This window comes from Carassius carassius, chromosome 27 (assembly GCF_963082965.1).
Source record: "Carassius carassius chromosome 27, fCarCar2.1, whole genome shotgun sequence".
Taxonomy (NCBI): Eukaryota; Metazoa; Chordata; class Actinopteri; order Cypriniformes; family Cyprinidae; genus Carassius; species Carassius carassius.
The window spans coordinates 10354063-10376202 of NC_081781.1; the positions used below are offsets into that span (position 1 = coordinate 10354063).

General features: G+C 36.7%; 1 protein-coding gene across 1 annotated transcript; it reads right to left on the reverse strand.

Moving 5' to 3' along the window:
- Positions 1–2114: 2114 nt before the first annotated feature.
- On the reverse strand, positions 2115–8495 carry ostm1 (osteoclastogenesis associated transmembrane protein 1). Its single transcript, XM_059513619.1, is given in 8 exon segments — positions 2115–2750; positions 3064–3229; positions 5013–5084; positions 5087–5125; positions 5207–5301; positions 5491–5605; positions 6778–6984; positions 8487–8495. Coding segments are annotated over 8 exon segments (759 nt in total). The 3' UTR covers positions 2115–2694.
- Between the last annotated feature and the right edge of the window lie 13645 nt (positions 8496–22140).

Below are 22140 nucleotides of genomic sequence, written 5' to 3' on the forward strand. Positions count from 1 at the left end.
AATAACAAAATCCCATGATCTTCAGACTTTGACCCTTATGAGGTCATAATGGCCCCTTTCATTCAGCAACACATGTTGGCTCTTAAGTGAGAATTGTCTAATTATAAAGCTATATTTCTTCAACAAAGCACCATATTCAACTTTAGCTAATTGACAGCTTTATAAAGTTTGCATAACTACCATGGTTATGCAGAAAGTATGTGTGACTGATTACAGAGCAGATTTATATAGAGTAGATGAAGGAACCTCAAATTACAGATATAAAAACAAAAATTACATAAATTAAGAAAGGATGAACTAGAAAGAAATACAAATTTGATAAACCTAAGTTGTGATAAATTCACAGTATCTCATTAACAGTAGTCCCAGTTAGTTGACAAACACTGCATACTGTTTCCAAAACATCAGTTGTTTATTTGTCCTTTGAGATTCTTTACCCCAACATAATACTTGATTTTATATGATGGATTAAATTCATGTTTTGCAATATTTAATCTAACTTGTACTGATTTAAACACATAAGAAACCAAATAACTTATGCTGACTTATACAAACTACTTTCAATGTTATATTTATTCCTAACAAACAATATTCAAGCAATATTGAGGATTTTAAAAATAATGACTGACATTGAATCAAATTACAAAATTACATTTTGTAAAAAAAATAATTAAATCAATAAACAATGATTTTCTTATTCAATTCCTATTAAAGCTCCTTTGGGTAGATTATGGTGCTCGGAAACAAGCCAGAGGGGTTATTATAAAAAACCATGGTAAGAACTCACTGCTAAAAATGCTGTATACAACATAATAAATAAACAATACATATGGATAATAAATAAAAAATAAATATACAATAAAATTAAACACTTTTAGAATGAGATCTCTTTATTATTCGTAATAAAATTACAGCCTTACAAAATGTGAAAATAAAATCAGACTTTTGTTAGTATGCAAGTTTTTCCAAAAGAGCACAAAGCAATCATTAATCAACACACAGAAATGATTTATAATAACAAGTCATCCAAAATCCTAATGGCAATATTTAAACAATGCAGCAGCTACTTTGAAGGTTTGTTTGGATCAGTCCTTGCTGAGTTTCAGGCTCAGGGATATTTCATAATGGGCTCACTGCTTAAGGTCCAAAGTCACTGCTCCGATTTTACCAAGGCAAAATGTGATGATGGATAATCTCATCCACCCCCCCCCCCACCAGCTCCCCCTCATCCTCTCTAAGGTTCTTGTCAGGTAAAGTAAGGCTCAGGTCATACGTCTCAAAAGGTATTTCAGGTTTTGCTTCATATGAACACATGGCCATAAAATTCACCTGGTTTCTACATTTGGCAGTCAGTTAAGGAGTAATGACTTTCACCAACATATCTGGCATTGCAGGGATGAAAGCTGTCATTCTTGTTAGACATTGAACTCATGAGCCACAAATGAAAAGGCTATTTTGCTCCATATCTTCCTGTACGATCATATGACGGGATAAATCAAGTGAAATGCGCTTAACAGGCAGTGTGATAGGCATTGGCTTGGCTCCATAAGACCAAAAAGCCAATGCAGCTTAACGGATGTGTTGTTACGATTAATCGGCCAAGTAACTTTATCCTACATTTAGATTAGCTGCTAATGACTTGAGAAGCAGGTGCTTTGCAATCCATGGAAAGTCCACATAACCCTGAAAACAACAAGCCTGTCAATAGCAACAAGGAAGAATTTAGGAGTTAAGTAAAATTAAAACAGAGGTATGAGGAAGCTTTCTGAATTGAAAACAATTTTGCAACTAAATAAGTATGAAAATATCCTATGAATAAAGCTTACTGCATTCAGAGTATAAAAAATAATACTTTACTTAATGCTATGGTCCACATCTGTGTTCAGAAAATGAAAGATCTCTCTGATGCATCAATATTAATTAAGTTTTTCTATTCGATGTCTATCTTTTTCAGAATAATTTATGTGTTCATTAAATATCTGACAGTTTAGTTTATAACCACACAATGAGAGAAGACTATGGCAAATCCATTGTTAAACAAAAAAAAGAGGTAAACAGGCACATGGACCAGCTTAAAAGGCTTCATGTTGCCTCTTCCATCCTTTACTTTTCTCCTCTACTCACTGCATACACCTTTGACCCTGAATAAAGTATTTGCTACAAGATTTTTCTCTAATGCACATGGAGTGCTTCCAGAAATGGCACCACAGCCATGTACTGTGTGTTTGTGTGTGTGTGTGTGTGTGTGTGTGTGTGTGTGTGTGTGTGTGTGTGTGTGTGTGACTGTGAATTTGTTATCACCTAGGAAAATAGAGAATATAAAATGTAACATGGTCTGTTAGTGCAGTAAAAATGCAGCATAACTATTCTAATGTACAAGATAAATTTCCTTTATGCCTTAAATACAATAATCTAATACTAGCATCCACTGTAATTATTGAAATCATCACTGATCCTCTGACAAAATCAGTAGAATTATCAGTAATACTTGCAACTGGCGTATTTCATAGTGCAAATTACAAATCGTGCAAAATAAAATTGATTTAACTAGGAAATCATAAATTCTTTGATGTGCTTGGAGTCCAGAAGAAGATATGAACCCTACCCGTCCATACTGAAAGTGCCTGTTGGTTTAGAAGGAGTGATGAACCAAAGAATCACTGTCCTCTCTTCCCCTCCTTGCCTCATCTCCACTCAGCTGAATTTGTCTTGGATATTCATTAGGCTGCTGCTAGACTTGACTCTTTTGGCTGTGGATCAGGATGAGAGAATAGATTTGAACTAAACTGGCAACAGATGCAACAGAATAATCAATGCACAGTTTAACATTGAAGTCAGAGACTTGCTTAGAGCATTAAAAACACACTTTGTCTTCTACATGTTTTGACAGATGCTAAAATTAGTAGTTTTCAAGACCGCTTGGTTAAATACTGTCTGAAAGTCATTTACCATGAAATCTAAAGCAGTAAGGATCAAGCATGCACAATTAACACTATCAAAGACCTTGGCCCTTTCCTTAAACTTTCTAAAGAGACAATTTGCAAGGCTAGGCAAGTTACTTACGGTGTATAAGCTTGCGCTTCTTTTGTTCTGAGTGCAGGAAGCTGCTTAAGTAAAAGATGATGGGGAGGAAGAGCATGAAGCTGGACACTGCGATGACAGGCACCGTCTCCTCCTGAGGCAACAAGCAGCTAAAATTTGTACTCCACAGGTGCTGTGTCATATTCATCTGGCAAATAAACAAGGTAATGATAGCACAATTCTGATAGTTCTATCATTATCTGCTACCATTAAGGCTGGCTCACACTGTACCAACAAAACTTTATTTATTTATTTTAACACCACCGTCTAGCAAAAACAGAAGAAATAACAAGAGTACTGTAGTTCAATTAAGAAGAATAAGCCATTTAAGATGAATGATGGTCAAAAAAAATCTAAAATACATTGTACCAACAAAAACAAAGCAAAAACAATGTGTTTAGTAGATGGTTCTATGATTTTATCCAAAGGAAAATGCATTTTAGATGTACATTTTATAATGGATTTTAATACATTTCCTGGAAATAAAACCAATAAGTGGTGTTCCTACTGTCTGTAAAGTCTGGAATACACTACACCACTTTTAATAGAATAGTTCATCCAAAACATTTTAAGAAATTGCCATCACTTGATCACCAATGGATCCTCTGCAGTGAATGGGTGCTGTCAGAATGAGTCAAAACCACTAATAAAAGCATTACCATTATCAACAAGTAATCCACATGACTCCAGGCCCCACTAATAAATGTCCTGTGAAAAGCTGCATTTTTGTAAGAAACCAATCTAACATTACGACTTACTTAACTTCAAACTATTGTTTCTGGCTAAAATATGAGTTCTCTATCCATAATGTGGCTTTCTCCAGTGAAAAAGTCATCTCATCTGAATCAGGAGAAAAATATACACAAATCAAGCAAAAGTAAAAAAAAAAAAAAAAAAAAAAGTAAAAAAAATTAAATAAAGAAGTACAAAACAATTCTAAACAAATAGGTTGCTGGATTTTAATGTAAGAGGACAACAGAGGATGGACTTTTTTTTTTTTACTGGAGGAAGCGTTAATATGTATTATGGACATGCACCCTTTGGCTTCACAAGACGTTATCTGATGGACAGAGTCATGTGGATTTCTTGTAGATTATTGTGATGTTTTACCAGCTGTTTGGACTCTCATCTGACGCCACCCATTCACTAATGAGGATCCACTGGTGAGCAAAGCAATGCATTGCTAAATTTCAAATCTGAACAGCTTGTAAAATATGTTTGATATTCTCCATTTGGATAAATAGTCTAAGGCTCAAAAAAAAAGCTATGCCCCTCATAACAACTCAAACTTGCCAAAATCTGAAGACTAGCTCTGACTTTGGCAACTATGGTCAATGCGTCTGTCAAATTCAAGGAATTTATTTATTTTTACATAAGTCATATCCTATATTAGAGCTGAAGATCTTTCGTTTTTATTGGTGTGTTGGTCTATTTATTGGCTAAATGAGCCTATGCCTATTTAGAGTGCTGTTATTTATCCTATATATCCTATTTAGAATGTTACAGAGGACTTATTTTATTTCTTTATTCCAATTTCCAAGTGGTCTAGTCTACGTTAGTTATGAATAAATTATGTTAAAACATGTATAAATTACTCATTCTTGACACAAGGAAAAAGACCGTGTGTGTGCGCACATTTGAATAATGTCGGGCTGTAAACGGGTTCAGGCTTTTAAAAAGCTGTCAATCAAAATGTACTTGTCGGGTTCGGGCCGAAACCTGTCGGGCTCGGGTCTTGTCGGGCCTAACTTTTAAGGCCCGATTACAGCTCTATCCTGTATTCCAGCCTTTAGTTTGCATAGTAGTAGGACTATAGAGGGTGCTGTTTTACAATTCTCCCAGAATCCCATATCATAAATCTGAATTTTATCATAATTTAGGACTGTGTTTAAATCAAATAGCAGGGTTTGTGTATATTAGTGCAAACTCACTGCATCTTCTAAGTCAATGCAGAGCATTTGGTTTTTCTCCATTCTACCATATACCTCGTTCAACCTTTTGTATATGAGGTTTTTCAGTCTTTACACAGTTCAGTGTGGTTTCTCTATTAAGAGAACAGGATACTCTCAAACTCAAGTAATCTATTTTAACCAAGCTCGTACCTATATGAGCCATTTGATTTTACCTGATATTGTTCAAAGCAGGAGAATGACTGATTCAGAGTGGCTATGAATTGAAGAGTATCATTGGAAAGAGCATCTTGATCTTCATTCAGACATTCTAACACGCAAAAAATCTTAGAATTATTCTCTAAATAATCATAACTAAATAAAAACAAATCATAAAACAGACACAATTTCTTCATACTGCAACAAGTGGTTAAGAGTGAAAATACTTAAGGGAATCATGCAGTCTAAATGCCAGTTTTAATTGAACCTACAAAATTTAAGGCTACTGTATGTTACTTACGCTTGCATTCTGTTGATGTCCAGATCTCATCTAATTTGATGAAGAGGGTATGGAGCAGCATCAACCTATCAGAACGCATCAGGCTGTCATGGCAACTGACATTTCCAGAGGCAGACTATGAGGACTACACATAATCACAAGTCATAAAGTATTTTGCAATTAACTTCTACAGCTGCAGTCCATAACTGATTTGTGACCCTGGACCACAAAACCAGCCTTAAGTCACGGATATATGAGTAGCAATAGCAAACAATATAGGTCAAAATTATTGATTTTTTTATTTTTTTACTGCCAAAAATAACAGGATATAAAGTTAAGATCATGTTTCACTAAGATGTTTTGAAAATGTCTTACTTTAAATATATCAAAACTTAATTTTTGAAGACTTCTTTTGGACAACTTTAAAGGCGATTTTCTCAATATTTAGATTGTTTTGCACTCACAGATTCCAGATTTTCAAATATTTGTAAAAATAATAAGTGACGTGACTTTCAGCCAAGTATGGTGACCCATACTCAGAATTTGTGCTCTGCATTTAACCCATCCAAAGTGCACACACACACACACTGTGAACACACACCCAGAGTAGTGGGCAGCTATTTATGCTGTGGTGCCTGGGGAGCAGCTGGGGGTTTGGTGCCTTGCTCAAGGGCACCAAGTCGTGGTATTGCCGGTCCAAGATTCGAACCCAAAACCCTAGGGTTAGGAGTCAAACTCTCTAACCACTAGGCCACGACTTCTCCATCTTAGCCAAATAGTATCTTCCCCTATCTTAGCCAAATAGTGTCCTATCCTAACAAACCACACATCAATGAAAAATCTTATTTATTCAGCTTTCAGATAATGTATACTAAATTTCAATTTTAAAAAGTTTACCTTTTGCGTCACATTTAATAAAAAACAACTTGTACAGTGTCAAAAAAACATACAGTACAGCATACAGTATGTATTGACATCTTAAGCTTTTTTTGTTTGTTTGTTTTAAAAGGTACAATGAGAATATTATAGGCCTACTGATGTGTAACTAATTTAATAGACTTGGTTTATTTTATAATAACTTAAAATATCTGTTTAAGCATACTAAAATATTCCATTGTCAAAGTGAGTCGGGCTTGGTGAAACCAGGGTGAAACAGTGAACACACAAAATCACGAGACATGAGTGCGTGTGACTCGTGTAATTATGTCAACCTTCAAACCACGCAAGAACATTTATAGGCACTTTGGTGTTAGAAATGGACTTGACTTGGGATGAGCACCTACTTTGTCAAATGATATGTTTTTTATAAATGTCCTCCAGACTGTTGAAGCCGGTGTAACAGTTCTGACAGACTTTGACAGGTCGTGCATAAGTCACGAGGCAGTTCGCCAAAGTCACATAGCGTTCACCATAGATACGAAGCAGTTCAGTACAATACTCGTTGATTTCCAAGCCTTCTGGAAATGTAGATAAAAACAGATCCCAGAGAGCTCTTCTGTGATACAGGCATGCATGCTGATGGCAGCTTTAGTGAACTATAGCCACTAATTTCTAATGGCGAAATAGAGCAGTTAGCAACGGCAACGAAAGTAACACACCATTCAGCAGATAAGCATGCTGATACAAATGTAAATTTCGTTAACAATTGCGACTCTGCACAGTTTCCTGTTTTCCTTATTTTCCCTATGTCTCAGTCACATGACTACTAGGGTAATCTCGCGATAGACGTGATTTCAATTGATGGGTGCACCTGACCTGTAATGTCCAAAGTGAAATTGAAAGAACTGAAAATTGAGTCTCGTTTCATCCATTTATAATTGTTTTGTGTCTATACAATGTACTATTTTAACTAAACTATTTTGCTTTAAGTTGATCGGAACTAGACTTATTATTCAGAGTTGAATTTCTACATGTTGCTCAAATTTTTTACAGAAAGAGCTGAATAGGGTTACTGATGGCTCTGGCATCTATTTAACGTAAAATATATGAGATACCCTTTTGTTTTATGAAATATACATTTTAATACTAGTTTATAACGCTGTGAATTTTCAATTGTAAGGAAAGTATATATGGTGCTGTTATGTTTTACTGGAGTTAATAAGAAATTTAACAGCTTCTAAAAAGTTGCAGAATGAGTTTATTTCGTTCAAGTTTCTGATCATGCACACAGAATATAGTCTATTTATTTTATTTATCCCTATCAGTATTAATCTATTAGTCAGTGTGAATTTGAAAAGGCACAACATAAAGGCAAACACCTCATTTAACCCGTTTAAAATCGGGATTGATAAGCAGTTTAATATATTCTCACTGTATTATTTTTGTATTTCATTATTCTGTGTGTGTTTGGAGACTGTCCTTATGAAAACGCGCTGCATCCTCTCTCTTCTCGGTTTTTGACACCGCGTGCAATTTTGCGAATGTAGGCTAGGCTATAACGCGCGCGGCCAAAAAATAATTACAGAGTCAAGGTAAACGATCTGGGCTCCGATTCTGATTGTGTTAATTGTCGCAAACCCTCGAATCAAGCCACTGCAGTCAATGGTCTTTAATGTGAAATTAGTGCCTCTTGATAACTTGCAGTCCGCGGCAATTCTGCAGTCATGAGAGCCTGATGGAAATGGGGGACTGAGAATGCCTCGCATTAAGGGCTATTCTACTGCGTGCGCTGATGTCTGAGGGTAAATTCGCAGGTTTTATGTCGTGGATTGTGGCATTAACTCTCCACTACTACAGTGTAGCAGCTCTGTTATTGTGATAGCCTTAAATTGGATGATCCAAGTCATCCCTCCACTCCTCCCATCGGCAGCTGAATTCATTGATTTGCAAGCAGGGAGTTTATGAACGAGGTATACAAAATCGTGATAACAAGAGGACGTTTGCAGTGAAAATATCCCCAAATATTTGATCTATGTTAGGCTATATATGTTACGTTACCCCACATGTCCTGGAAGAAATAAAGATTATTGATCATTGTGAAACTAATCAGGTTTTTATACAGGTAGGCCTACAATTACCGTGTGCATTAAGGACTTCATTTGAATGCACAACGGAGAAAGAGGCAATTGAACGAGGACAGAAATCACTAATTAGGCTGCCTAAGTGAAGTATCTTCATCGACTGGAGAGCTCTTAAGCAAAGGGATGAGCCTGGATAACTTGGTTTAAATTCTGAAAATTATCAGTGTTCATGGCTCAAGATTATCCTAATGAATTTTTTAAAAAGAAAAGCAGGTTTTCAAGGAACTACAAGATACATTGATTTCATGGGTCACCTGACCCTCACAATGATTTCTGAGGTAAATGAGGCGTGTGATCGTGATGACTTTATCCCGAGATTAATTATTTTTTTCTTCCAATTAAGGCGTTTCAAATCTTAAAACAAAATTCTGCCAGTCAAATAAAACTTTTTGATTAAAACACCAATAACAGCTACACAACTGAATGTGTAATTTTTTGATCGTTTGTCTCTGTGAATAATTTAGTCGACAGTTCATATTTTTTAATAAGAAAATATAAATACAATATTTTTTGATTAAAAAATAAATGCGATTCGGTCTTGTTTTTTTTTCTCTCTCAAGTGCCTCAACTTTGACTTGTTAAATCATGACTCTGACCATAGGGACCAGTTAAGGGTTAACTAAAGACTGTGCGTTTTAAGCCGTAGTCTAAACCTGGAGAGAGAGGAGCTGTAAAGTTATGCAGAAGTTATTCTCCATCCTTTGGGACGTCCCTAATCCCCAAAAACCGAGTTCTTTTATATGAGAACTGTGCCTCTTTTCTTGTTTTGCGCTGCCTATACAACATAAAGTCAGACTGCATTTAATGCTTATGGCGGGATGTGAGGGGGATTTTGCAAATGCGAGGCCCCCTTTCGCTGAGATATTGCTCTCTAAACGTCGTGTGAGTCTACCAACCCAAAGCGACCCCAGATTCTCCCCCCGGTGTCTGACTCGAATGACAAACCAGCCTGATTTCACTGCATCGCTGGGAAATGTTGGTGTTGATAATAGAGATTTCGCTTTCATTTTTTACGGTTGACTTGGTTATTGTTGCTTTCCTTTGCCCCGATTCCTTCCAGGGATTAGGCCTGACTTCCCCACTAGCAGCGGCCAAAGTGGCCCGAACTGGGGATGACAACTGACGAGGATCAAGGCTTGGGCTATTCTGCCCTCTGAGAGGCAATGTGAACCGAGAAGAGCTGGACAGGAGAAAAGCCCTTGGACAGGAGAAACGCGCTCTCAATGTTCAATGAACGGATGCCCCTAAATAGCTTAGAGAGCCCTGCAGCCTAATTAATTACTGCTAACTTTCTCGTTAAAACGGGAATATCAGGGGCCTCATCATGTAGGCTATAGCTAAACGTTGCGTACGCACAAAATGGGCATAGAAATGTGCGCACGCTGTTTTCCAAGCACTTGTCAGAATTTATAAAAAATAAACTTGGCGTAAATATGTGCGCACCGTACGGATGCTTTTGACTGTGCGTATTTCGATATAGGCTACACATTTACATTAAATATTCCACTCTCATTAATGGAGATAAGCACTGAAATTACATAAAGCCATTACGCAGAAGTTAAACAAAAATTAGGCTAGCCTATATTAATTTAGACATAGGTATTTGCAGTTGATGCGCTTAATCACTTGTCCCGTGGCATGCAATGTTTTAATCTAAACTAAACTGCAAATCTCATGTTATGAAATTTTTTTATAGAGAACAATGATCAGTGATGCACACCTAATTCAATATTATTGCGGACATTGCTGGATTCGGTGGAACGGCATGGTTTGGATAACAGGCCTAGCTAGTACAACCGCAGCTACACGGAGGCGTTGATGTCGTGTGAAGGCATCTCCACAACATTATGAAAAATACCATTGTATTTGAAGGATACAACTTGAGGGCGGGGGAGGGGGTCGTTGTTTTGCGTGTTTCCTTTTTAAAATAGCCTACTTTTTACAAAAAATAGCTAAAAGAAGTTCACCTTTTCAGTAAAACTGCATACATTTTATTTGATTTGAACTGTTTAAAACAACTGAAATACTATTTGGCCAGTGGAAAAGAATTAGGTCAAGTAAAATAGGCTTATCTGAGAACTAAACAGTTTGGTTTTATAGATATTATTCTAAAACATTCTGGATGATTTTGGAAATAAAAATGAATATGGCACAAATGACATTTAGTCCGTGTCTCTCTTTTTTTTTTACGTCTTATACCTTTGACGTTAAACATGGTGTCACGTGGGTGGGAATATGCATGGAAATGATAGGCAGATGAGGTTATGCATAGTAAAACGAGGGGTTGTAATCTCCATATATGGTTATTTCGGGGAGGAGTGTGGAGATGCACGTGCGCACTATCGTTCCATGACTGGGATTTATAAAGGGATTTTTTGCGCAGGTTCTGGCGAAGGCTACGCATGGTTTTATAAATCTAAAAACTTTTGTGCGTAGCCTACACAAAATCTAGCTTTTGTGCGTATGTAACAAGGTTTTGTCCTTTTAGGATGAAATCTATGCAAGTCATATATATACTTATTAAAATAAAATTCAGAACGAAACTGAGACAACTTTTAAAGGGGAGATGATGTACAGTTGCCCCATTAAAATTAAAACAAATTACTTATTTACCCCTAAAGGGTGCATAGTACCTTAAAGGGTACATAACATACACAGTTTCACCTAATCTCATGTTAATCTTGAGTACCTATAGAGTAGTACTGCATCCTTCATATATCCAAAAAGTCACATTTAGTTTTATCATATTTATAAAAGAAAAATACAGCTTTCCGATTCTTTCTGGAAAAAGCCGAGCTCCTGGAGGCGTGCCGTGAGCGGAGCTATAATACTGATGCTTCATGTTGTTTCCATTAACATATATTCACTTATTTGCTAATTTCCAACAAAATACAGAAATCTAATGCAATTTATGTACATGAATGGGGTTTTTTATCACAGGGACGGCTCGATGTTTTAATAGCAAATGATGTGCAAATCCAGCGTCGACTTGGGCCTTGTTTATAAAACATTCGTCACTCAAATTACCAGAACACACAAAGGCACTTGATACACTCCGTTGCTGCCCTGGAAAAACAAACTGCATCCACTGTTCGTGTAACGCTGGGTTTTGGGGAAGCTGAACACGGTAAACTTTCCCTCACATCCAAAAATGCACTTATTTGGAGACATTCTCGAACAAATCATATGCAGCGCTGCTGACGATTTTGAAGCGTGCTGATGTGCGCGGTCTTGCTCTCTTCTGGTCAATGTGTGCGCACGGGTGTGCTTTTCCGGGAGAAATGCTCATATAAGGACTTCCGTTCTCGTCTACGTCATTAGATCCACGAGCGAAAAAAACCAGCCCAAAACTTGTACCAACCCGGAAGTAAGATTTTCGGCACAGAAATTCTCAGTCATTCTTCTAAATTATTTTTTAAAACTTTGGCCATGTTTAGCATGAGAATCCATCTCTTTAACACTGTGAACAACTCTGAATACACAAATCACCATTATACCCCCCATTTAAATGGACATATACCTAAATAGTACTTATTAATTTTGAAAGGGCACCAACCATAATGTCATGTTATGTTAGCTGATAAAAGCATGGTGATTAATGAAGATAATATGTCAGAGCCGTTTGACACATCCTGAAAGTTTCTGTTCTGCTTTAGCAAATCAAACTTCTGTTTCTGGCTAGACCTTCACAAAAAATATAGTTTTACAGCTACATATATGCTGGTGGATTTTATTAAACTTATTCTAATGGAGAAATATTTGTTTTCTCAAAATGCCCAAGTCCTGTATAATGTTTTTATTCACCTTGTGAAAAAATTATGGATTGTATCAATTATCTTACTATTGAAAACATATAAAATTGATCTGATTGGTAGCACTAATCAATAATGTCTTGAGCTTTTCTCCCTCAACTAGACATGTTGACCAATTATGAAGAAGTTAATCTTTATTGACGGTGTTGTGCTCCACTGTCGGCCCGCTTGGCTCGCAGATCCAAGTCTCCAACAAACAGTCGGGATAATTACCAAAAATGTAGCCGACGAACTCGATACACAATGGCGCATTGACTTCCTCACTGTTGGTCGCCTCTTTGGAGCGCTACAGCGAGGCCATCGCTCCACGCAAGTCACCCCAGGCATCGTTCACCCGGAACGGAAGGCAAGGACATCTTGTTTCATAACAAGACACGATGCTGACTTCTTTCAGCTCCAGCGAACTGGACATAAAACTCGGCTGACAAAACTCCAGCACAGGACGATCAGAGAGGGAGAAGCGGGTGGTTAAAGTTAGCTTTCTCTGGGGAAAAAAGAGTTACAGTAAGAGTTTACTAAGTGGACTTAAACTGCATGAACATTTTAACAGGTCACTTTTTGTTGTGCCTAGGACTTACTCTTTGTGTTATGTTATCGTCTTGGGCTTATAGTGACACCTAGATGCCTGGGTCCACCAACTAAAAAAATCAGCCATGATTGTTGTTTTTTTTATAACTGACAATGCATCTGAAATCACATACCTCATATATAGTAGGCTAAAAATAGTATATGAAAAGAGTAGTATGTCTGAATTCATAGTATTCATAATCATTTGGTGTGCATCCGATGGACACTTTGCTATCCCATGAACATGAGGCCCTTTAGGAAAGGATTCATGAATGACCGTGAAGTTATTCAACTTATGCTGGATCCTTTTTACGGTCACAAAGTATTACTGATTCTAAAGAAGTGCCTACCTGATGAAGCCAAAGAGTCCAATAATGGAAGCAAATGGCATTCAGCTGGTCATGTGATTCAAAAATAGCAACCTCCATTAGGAGACCCCCTTCATGCAAAATAAAACTGCTTTTATAAGGCTACTCATTTACAGAGTCTTTAAAAATATAAATCATATAAATTTTGCAAAGGCAATGGATTTCATTATGTAAAACTTCTTTAAAGAGGGAAAAATTGCACCTTTAAGAGCCTTAGTCAATTTCCCTGTAATATGTAATATAATTTATTATATTTTTATTTACGCTCGTTTGAAATGAATGTTAACTTTAATCCAACATATTAAAAGTGAATACATTTTTAAGGTTTGGTGAGTTGGCAGTTTCACCAATGATATTGCTGAATGAAAGACCCCCCTACAACTCCTTGTTAGTTGCCAACTATGAACTTTTTTTGCCCTGAAGAGCAGTTCAGTGCAAGTCGGTTCTTATTCACTGGCCGGCTTTTGTGGGCCGCCCTCGCTTTCATTCCTCTGTGCGTTACACCAATTAAAGGAGGACGTGCAGCAACTGTAATGGCCCGAAGAGTGATTGTTTTTGACAAGCAACAAAACACATAGATCTACCCCTCCGATTAGGAAGGCCAGGGGGAGGGTGTATTTTAGGGAGGTAGTGCTCAGCCCAGTCAGTGCCCTTAAAGCGGCATGAACTATGAGAAGAGGGGTATGGCCTTCAAGGGAAGGTTTTTTTTCTCAAAGACCGGTCATGTCAAAGAGGAGGACAGAAAGATACCCAGCCTCCCCCTACCAAGCTTTATACGCACTATACCACTTGCCTGTGTACAAGTGTCAGTATTAGCTTTTACCACACCAGGGCTCAGTTTGAGAAGCCTGGAATTCCAGAATCAATGAAATTCCTAAAGAGCCAGATCTCAACACACAGACCAAATCCCACAAATATTAAATCCAAAGTTAAGCTTTGCTTGGTGATTTATATCAGTCATAATCAAATAAAAAGAGCAGCTTGGCTTCATGTGGCCAGGACAATATAGTGTAACGTGTAATGTTAGTGAGATTCTTACTGTCTTCTTAAGTGATAATCACTAATGCACTTTTAACTTTCACTCAAAGACTTGACCGTTAGACAATTGTTATCTAATTCTGCAACAGAAATTAGTTTCTTAATGTCAGTACTCAAAACAATTGACAGCTGTGGTTGCCAGAAATTCACAGTTTAAATGTATGTTAACTGTGAATGGCATATTGATGCATTTACTACATCTCATAAATAATAAATCATTAAATTATGTAATGTTACCAATGCACTTGAACTACAAAAATGTGCTTTTACCCTTAAAATTTACTTATAACCAACTGGATAATAGAGGTGGCAAAACAGAAAGCCATGTGATGAATCAGAGTTTATAAAACATGGCCAATACAGATAGATGGTGTAACACGACAATAAAATAATCAAATAAACACTTACTAAATAATATAAAATGTAACACAAAACACATTTATGTTTTTTGACATTGATAACAATGAGAGCAAACAAAATTATTTTGTCATGCATTATTTTAAGCTCCAATGCTTACCACTAACAAAGCATCTTTTGCCTCAATAAACTGCTAATTTGTTGCTTATTAATAAGGTATAGTTAGTAGGATTTTAGAGATCTCGAATATGGTCATGGAGAATATGTGCTTTATAAGTACTAATAAACAGCCATATGTTAATAATAGGCATGCTAATAAGCAATTAGTTAATAATGAGAATTGGTCAATAAAGTGTTACCAATTATTTATAAAAAAACATAATCATGTGATGTGTCATGTAGATATCCTTTTACCGAGAATATACACGAATTAAAATTAGATTGATTGTTTACACCAATTTTTTATAGCTTTTACATGCAAAAAGCATAAATTTCACAATATCTTACAGTACAATTACATATAATCCAATGTTAATCCATTTACACCGTATATATTTAGCTCAGTTTTTACTGTAGCATTTTTAACCTTTTTCAAAAAAAAAAAAAAAAGCATCAGGAGTTATATTATGCAATTATTACAACTGAAAATATTTGCTGAAAACATATTTGACAAATAGAAGCAGTCCGTCTCCGTTCAAATTTAATACATATACAATTTCTCATGACAGTTGTCACAAATAATTGTGTAAACAGTGCAACCATACCAGTATAGATTAAATTATTTAAATATGATGGACTGCCGAGCCAACAGTCATTCTGGAATGTAACAATACACAAATATAAGGCCGATACTAATATTGATCTGATACGAAATGCATAACCACTCATTAATTGATCACGGTAATGCATTGAGGCAAATCCGGCCGTGGTGGAACGCAGATGTCAGGTGAAAGCCGGCTTTGAGCAGCAGGGGTGCGTATGCATTTTGCTCCTTTAGAGAGAAGGCTTTGGCCCAGATGCAGGCATGTTAACTTTGAGTGCCCCCCCCCCCCCCAATGCACTCCTTCCCACTCTTCCCAAGCCCCCAGGTTGCCTTTGCATGACATCATCGCTGAAGCATGCCCCCCAAGCCGTTGAGAATCTCCCCGTCCTTTTTCCCATTGAGCCTCTGCAAGCCATAAGTTTCTTTCTCTCCCTCTCCTTTTTCCCCTCCTTCTCTTTCTCTTCCTCCTCTGCTTCCACCAATCCCCTCCCTTTTTCCTTAACCAGGAGAAGGCATTGTTTGGGGCGAGGGCCTGATCAAAAAACGCGGCCCGCCCAAACTGCGGCCTTTCTGTAAATTCAATAAGCCCACCTTAAAGATTTGCCTAATTAATGGATGACATCTTTGGCTGGAGGAGAGGCGAGGTATTTTGCTCGGGCTCGCTCATTGTTGGCCTCCTAATTAACTTTCCCAGGTCAGCCCGGGTCTCAGCAACCTGGGAGTGAAGAGCTTCATTGTGAGAGGAGTTGTAAACTTACTTTTTTTGCCTCGGCACTTAAAAGGGAAAGCAACTATAGGGAACAGAAAATATCCTATTTAAGGCCTTTGTGAGTGAACTGCCTGCACATGGTCCAATAAAGGAAGTCTTTTTAAATAAGCGTTCATGGTCCTCCCCACAGTCCTCCTCTCCCCTCCCTCTCTCCTCTCCTCTTTTCCTTTTCGGAGCGACGCAGAAAGGTTATGAATGATAGTTTGGGGTCTAAGGAGTGAGGGGCAAGGGCCACTCTTCTGTGTACCATTTGTGTTTATACCTTTTGAGAAAGTCTGAGTTTGGGGGAAAAACCTTTCTGGTCTGTCTGCCAACTGTATGATTAGCGGTTCTCACTAGGAAGATGAGAAATTTGAAGTTTGAAACATGGACATATTTGGCCTTATCTCTTTCAGTTCGGCCACCTACAACAGAGATAGTCGTGGTGACGGATGCAATTCACGTAAACGTAACACAGTAATATCAAGCTTAATGAAAGATAAAGCTGATCGTGGAGAATGAATGGAAACAACAACAAAAATCAATCTTTGGGAAAACAATGAATCCATCAGTTACACCTAAAAATGAACCACAACCCCCCCACCCCGCCCCAGCTTCCATATCGCCTCACCTCCCCTCCCTCTACACCCTCTGTCTGATCCCAAAATCCAAGCCTCCTCATGTAATGAGCGGGGTGTGATCTTCCCACAGTCACTGAGGCCAGCTTCAGCATCAAAACATCAGCTATTTCAGCTCTGTCTGACCTTTACTGTCTTTTACTAGTGTAACATAAATAAAATACAATAATAAGCTATTCCAATACATTTTTTTACTGAATTAGTTGTTAACTTCTGCAAAATGTATTATTACTTAATTATCATTTCCATAACCGGTGGACATGTACAAATGAAATTCACAAGACAAGAGGATTATAATAGCTAATAATGCATCTTTTTTTTCTTTTCTTTTTTTAAGTAAAAAAATAGATAGATAAATACATATGTTTTGTAACTGAATTTTCATTTGAATTATTTTTTACTTATTTATATTTATTCAGTATCTAAATACTGTATTGCGTGTATGTCAAAATAAATCAAAAGGTGCACAAGTGAGCTTGACAAATGTATTAAATGATCAAAGTCTATAAACTATTTTTATTGTATTTGATTTTTATATAAAATAACTGTTGTTGGACATCTTTACATACTTAATGGTTAGTAGAAAAAAAGATACTTTTTACTTGATTTTGGTAGCACCTTACAATAAGGTTCTATTTGTCAGCATTGGTTAACTACACCATAATCTAACAATAAAACAAATTTCTAAAAGATAATTACAAGATTTACTCATTATTAAAATGTATTAAAAAGTAGCATTTGTTCATATTATTTAATGGAGCTGAACTAACATTGAACAGCTGTATTTTTATTTAATGTTAACAAATATGAATAGAAAATATAACAAATGTATTGCTAATTGATAGTTGCATTAGTTAATGCATTAACTAACATTAACTAAAGGCATCGTATTGTAGTGTTACCAGGCTGCTTTGACACAATCTATATTGTACAAATCACTACAGAATTAAAAGTGACATTTATATGTGTGTGTGTGTGAGAAAGAGGATTATTTTAAAATTTTAACATGTAAATAATATATTATATATCATAGAATTTAATGTATTATTATTATTTTTTATTAAAATGAATTCAGGACACAGAACATACAAGCATAACTATAGTCAAAAATTATCCAATTCTTTCAGTGTTACCTCACATATGACAACAAAAAGCAAAATCAATAAATAAAGAAAAGTCCAAAATATCAAATAAATCATATCATATTAAAGGCATAAAATGATGTGACGGGCTTTGGCAGCAAATCATTTCTGTGAAATATGCCATTGATGAATCGTCACTGAAGAGACAAATAAGAGAGCGCAAACAAGTAGAAGAAAGTTGATGTCACAGCAGAATAAAGTTTGTCATTTCGTGCCCCTAAACTGTTTGCCGAAATGGTGTGAACGGCCAAAGCCTCTTTAGCCAGCTGTCATAATTTGTTAACGAGGCCTTTCAAAAAAGCAGAATGATAATGAGAGGACAGAAAAAAGAGACAGGCAGCGAGAGAGGGTAGAGGGGGTGCCCTTCATGAGTGACTGTGGAAGCGGAGAGTCGGTCCCCAGGGAGCCGGGTCGGGGGGGGCAACATCAGACCGATTTCAGCGCAGCAACATGATGGCATCTCTGACATTTTAATATTAATGAGAGCGAGCTCCTCAGCCCGGCCTGCCAGCACTCGCAACAGGTGCCTCCCTCCTGTCCCACTGACGATAACACCTCTAAGTCTCAGGAGGAGCTCTGGGCCTTAAAGAGAGGGAGGGCAGGCAGAAAGGGAAACGGAATGAGTTAAGTCATCCATTTAAAAACTTAGATGATGAGGGGAGAAAGGAGCTCTCTTTTAAAGTCACCTCTCGCGAAGCCGAACCACGAGGTCTCGATATTTCTCCTCTTCTCCCAAACCCCCTTGAGAAAGAAATTGACTTTTGTTTGGAGTTTGTGAAAAGTGGGAATCAGGAGAAGGACAATGGGGCTCCCCATGGAGAGGACCCGAGTGAAGCCATCTCAAATCAGTCAGCCAAGGGACCAATTAATCCGGCCATTGTCAGACCCAAGCCACTGCCAGCACATCAACACATTCAGAGCCCATTGTCCCGACCCTCCTGCAGTAGGATTTAGTCCATCCAACAGCCAGTTTTGTCCAGGCCAGCTCAGGCGGAAGTTTCTCACTGACAATTTGCCCCAAATAGATTTGTCAGAAAGCATCCATCGACCTGCCAGTTAGACAGGGCGAGGTTGTGTTCGGCCTTTATTACTATTATTATATTTTGGAAATGTAGGCACCATAATGCGAAAATACTAGAGGTGTGTGGAGAAACGTATGTGTGACAGTCTAACCTCATGTAAGGTGCGAGATGAAATGAATATGGTAATCGCTAACACATGGAATGTGTGTTTGTATGTACGTATATAATTAAATTTGCTATCAGGTATCTTTAATATTAAAACATCTGTGTATGTGAATCCAAACGGTTTATCAAAGGGTGAAATATGGGGTCATTTTACAGTAACTGAAAGAATATGAAAATTATTAAGATGATTTTTCATATATCATACTTGCTATGGGAAGATGTATATTTCTATTTATTAAAATATAATTCCCTTTAAAATACTATATGGACAAACATTATTGCATAAGAATTTGCAATGATAGTTATAAAATTGCTAATGTTATTATTCAATCCTAAACTTAGCAATAAAACCTATTTAAAGATTTGAAGATACTGTATATATTCAGTTACCAGGGAAAAGTTAGCTGTCTAATTCTAGACAAGTTAATAAGTATCTGATTGTTAGCTACTGAAAAAAAGAATTAAAAAAAAGGTGTGAAATAGGCAACAGTCTGAATGGCAGATAATATCTCAAATAAAATAATACAAAAAAATAATTTTCTATTTAGTGAGAACTTTTTCTGAGTATTCAATAAGTGATTTCTGGTATATATATATATATATATATATATATATATATATATATATATATATATATATATATATATATATATATATATATATATAAATAAAAGATAAAATAAAAGATTTGTACGTACATGTAAATACAAAACAGTTTAACAGACATTTCTAAACAAATATCCTATACACCACACAGATGGATATTGTATATATATATCTGTTAAAATTATTAAATAAAACTGCTTTTTTTTCTTAGTGGCCCAAGAGGTCAGCTTTTATTTCCTTAACTTAGTAATTAATTTTCAGTTTTTAATTAAGTAATTTATGGTTTGATCAGAATTACCTCAGTGAATTAAGGGTTAGAAAGACAACGCAAGTTGTCATTGCTAATAGACAAAGAGGTTACTCGGGTGTTTTTATGTAATATCAATATATTTCTTCCATTTTTAAAAATATATTAATTCATAATGTAAAAAAAATAAAATGTAATCCTCATTTGTTTCTTTCTCTATAAGTCAGGAACAGAAGTGCACTGAAAGTGTCATCAGCAATCCACAACTTTTTTCTGATTTGATTCTGCCTCTCATCTGCATCTCAGAACAAAGTGCCAACACAGAAAAGTCTTTTGCAACATCTCCAACATGCTGTTACAGGAGTGGTTAAGAATAAGAGATGGTTTTGCTGTCCCTCTCCACTTTAAGGGCTAAGTAAGCAGTTGCATACTGATTCTGTCAAGCCAACAACTAGATACACAATCAGATGCTTCTTTGTCAGAGATTTTCATTGACTGTTATTGAGAGGAGAGTCACAAGCACAAAAAGTGAAAGCAAGCAGCCGGGGCAACCATGATGTTGGTTATGTTTGTGTAAAGACTATCTATGAATGACAGGATTAGGGCGAGTTAAGCAGATTACTACGAGCAGACCACCCCACCCCTAAGACACACACATACACACAGGCACACACACATATAAACACACAGACAGCGAAAGTGGGAAATGAAAAAGGAAAAGAGACGGGACAGAAAAAGTCTGATTTGTCCACATTTATATGCATGCATTTTTAAAATGAGCATGATGCCCTTAACATATCATATAGTTTATCTAAAAGTCATCACACTCAGAATCATTGTGATTTAATCCCTCATGGCCTAGAGTTTGCTGGTGATGCCCACAGAGATATGGGTCTTACTGTGACACTGTTTTTCTCAGTATGGCTCATAAGGTCCTGAAAAACGCACATTTGAATGTACAGTTATTCACCTGTCAAAAATCCTAATTTCTTTTCAGTGCACTGAGTACACCATTTAAAGGAGGACATGACAATCACTAATTGCGATTAGATACGCCCCCGTTCGCCACGTTTAGACCGAGATTTAGGGCTCCCATATGGCCTCGAGCTACCGTGGGAATGTTCATAATTAAACCTAAAATATGGGTGTCTACTGGCGGCGGCCACAACACGGCACGCTGGTAAGGTCAAGATGTCATTGCGCACACTCTCAAAGGGGTACAGTTGTGATTCTCCCAGTCCACGAGGGAGACTCGCACGCATGTGTCCCCTCTAAAAACACAGCGCGCACTTGATTTTACAGCGATTTCCCGTTTTGTTTCCACTTAAAATAAATTTATCCGAGACTGCGGTGAAATGTATTCAGCATTTAAGGCTAGTACAAAAAAATATATATATATATATACATATATATATATATATATATTTTTTTTTCATACAGAACTCAGAGTATAGGTGAATTTAAATATATGTTTTAATGGCTACGTGTTTAGGCTGGGTCTCATAAATAAAAATTAACTTAAAAAAATAACTTCGCGCTCCACACGACAAAAAGACCTTGCATTCAAGATTGTTTAAATTATGAGCAGTGAAAAAGATACAGCTCATTTTAGGCTAATAATAAAAAAATCTCTAAAGTTGAAAGTTTTATGTCACATACACAATAGTAGGCTATACAAAGAAAGAAAATGTTGCCCATCTAAACCTAGATAAATATTTTAAGTATAGACCTTTAAATATAACATAGGATGATGTGTACATTTAGATTTTGAATTAGATTCCGGCGTGCCTATGAACAAATTACAATGTTAAATAAACATTTACCACAAGCCAGCAACATTTATCGTAGCATACAGTAATCATAACATAAGCCATATTTACCTGTTGATTCACTCTTAAAATGCAATAAACATACACTTACAAACAAATCCTCTAATTTTCAAGCCGTGCCTGAAAACCTGGTAAGATGAGACAGCGATGTGAAACACTTTGGGCTCGATCTCTTTCCTGCAGTCATTCTACCAAAGCAACAGGTGCGCGCGCACTAAGGAAGGATCCGGGGAAGCTCGACAGAAAGTAAGTTCGTTGCAACAAGAAAGAGTGAACATGTTTTTAAGGGTTATTTAAATAGAATGCTTTAAACTGTTTACTTCGGTCTGGGATCAGTTAGGTCACTGAA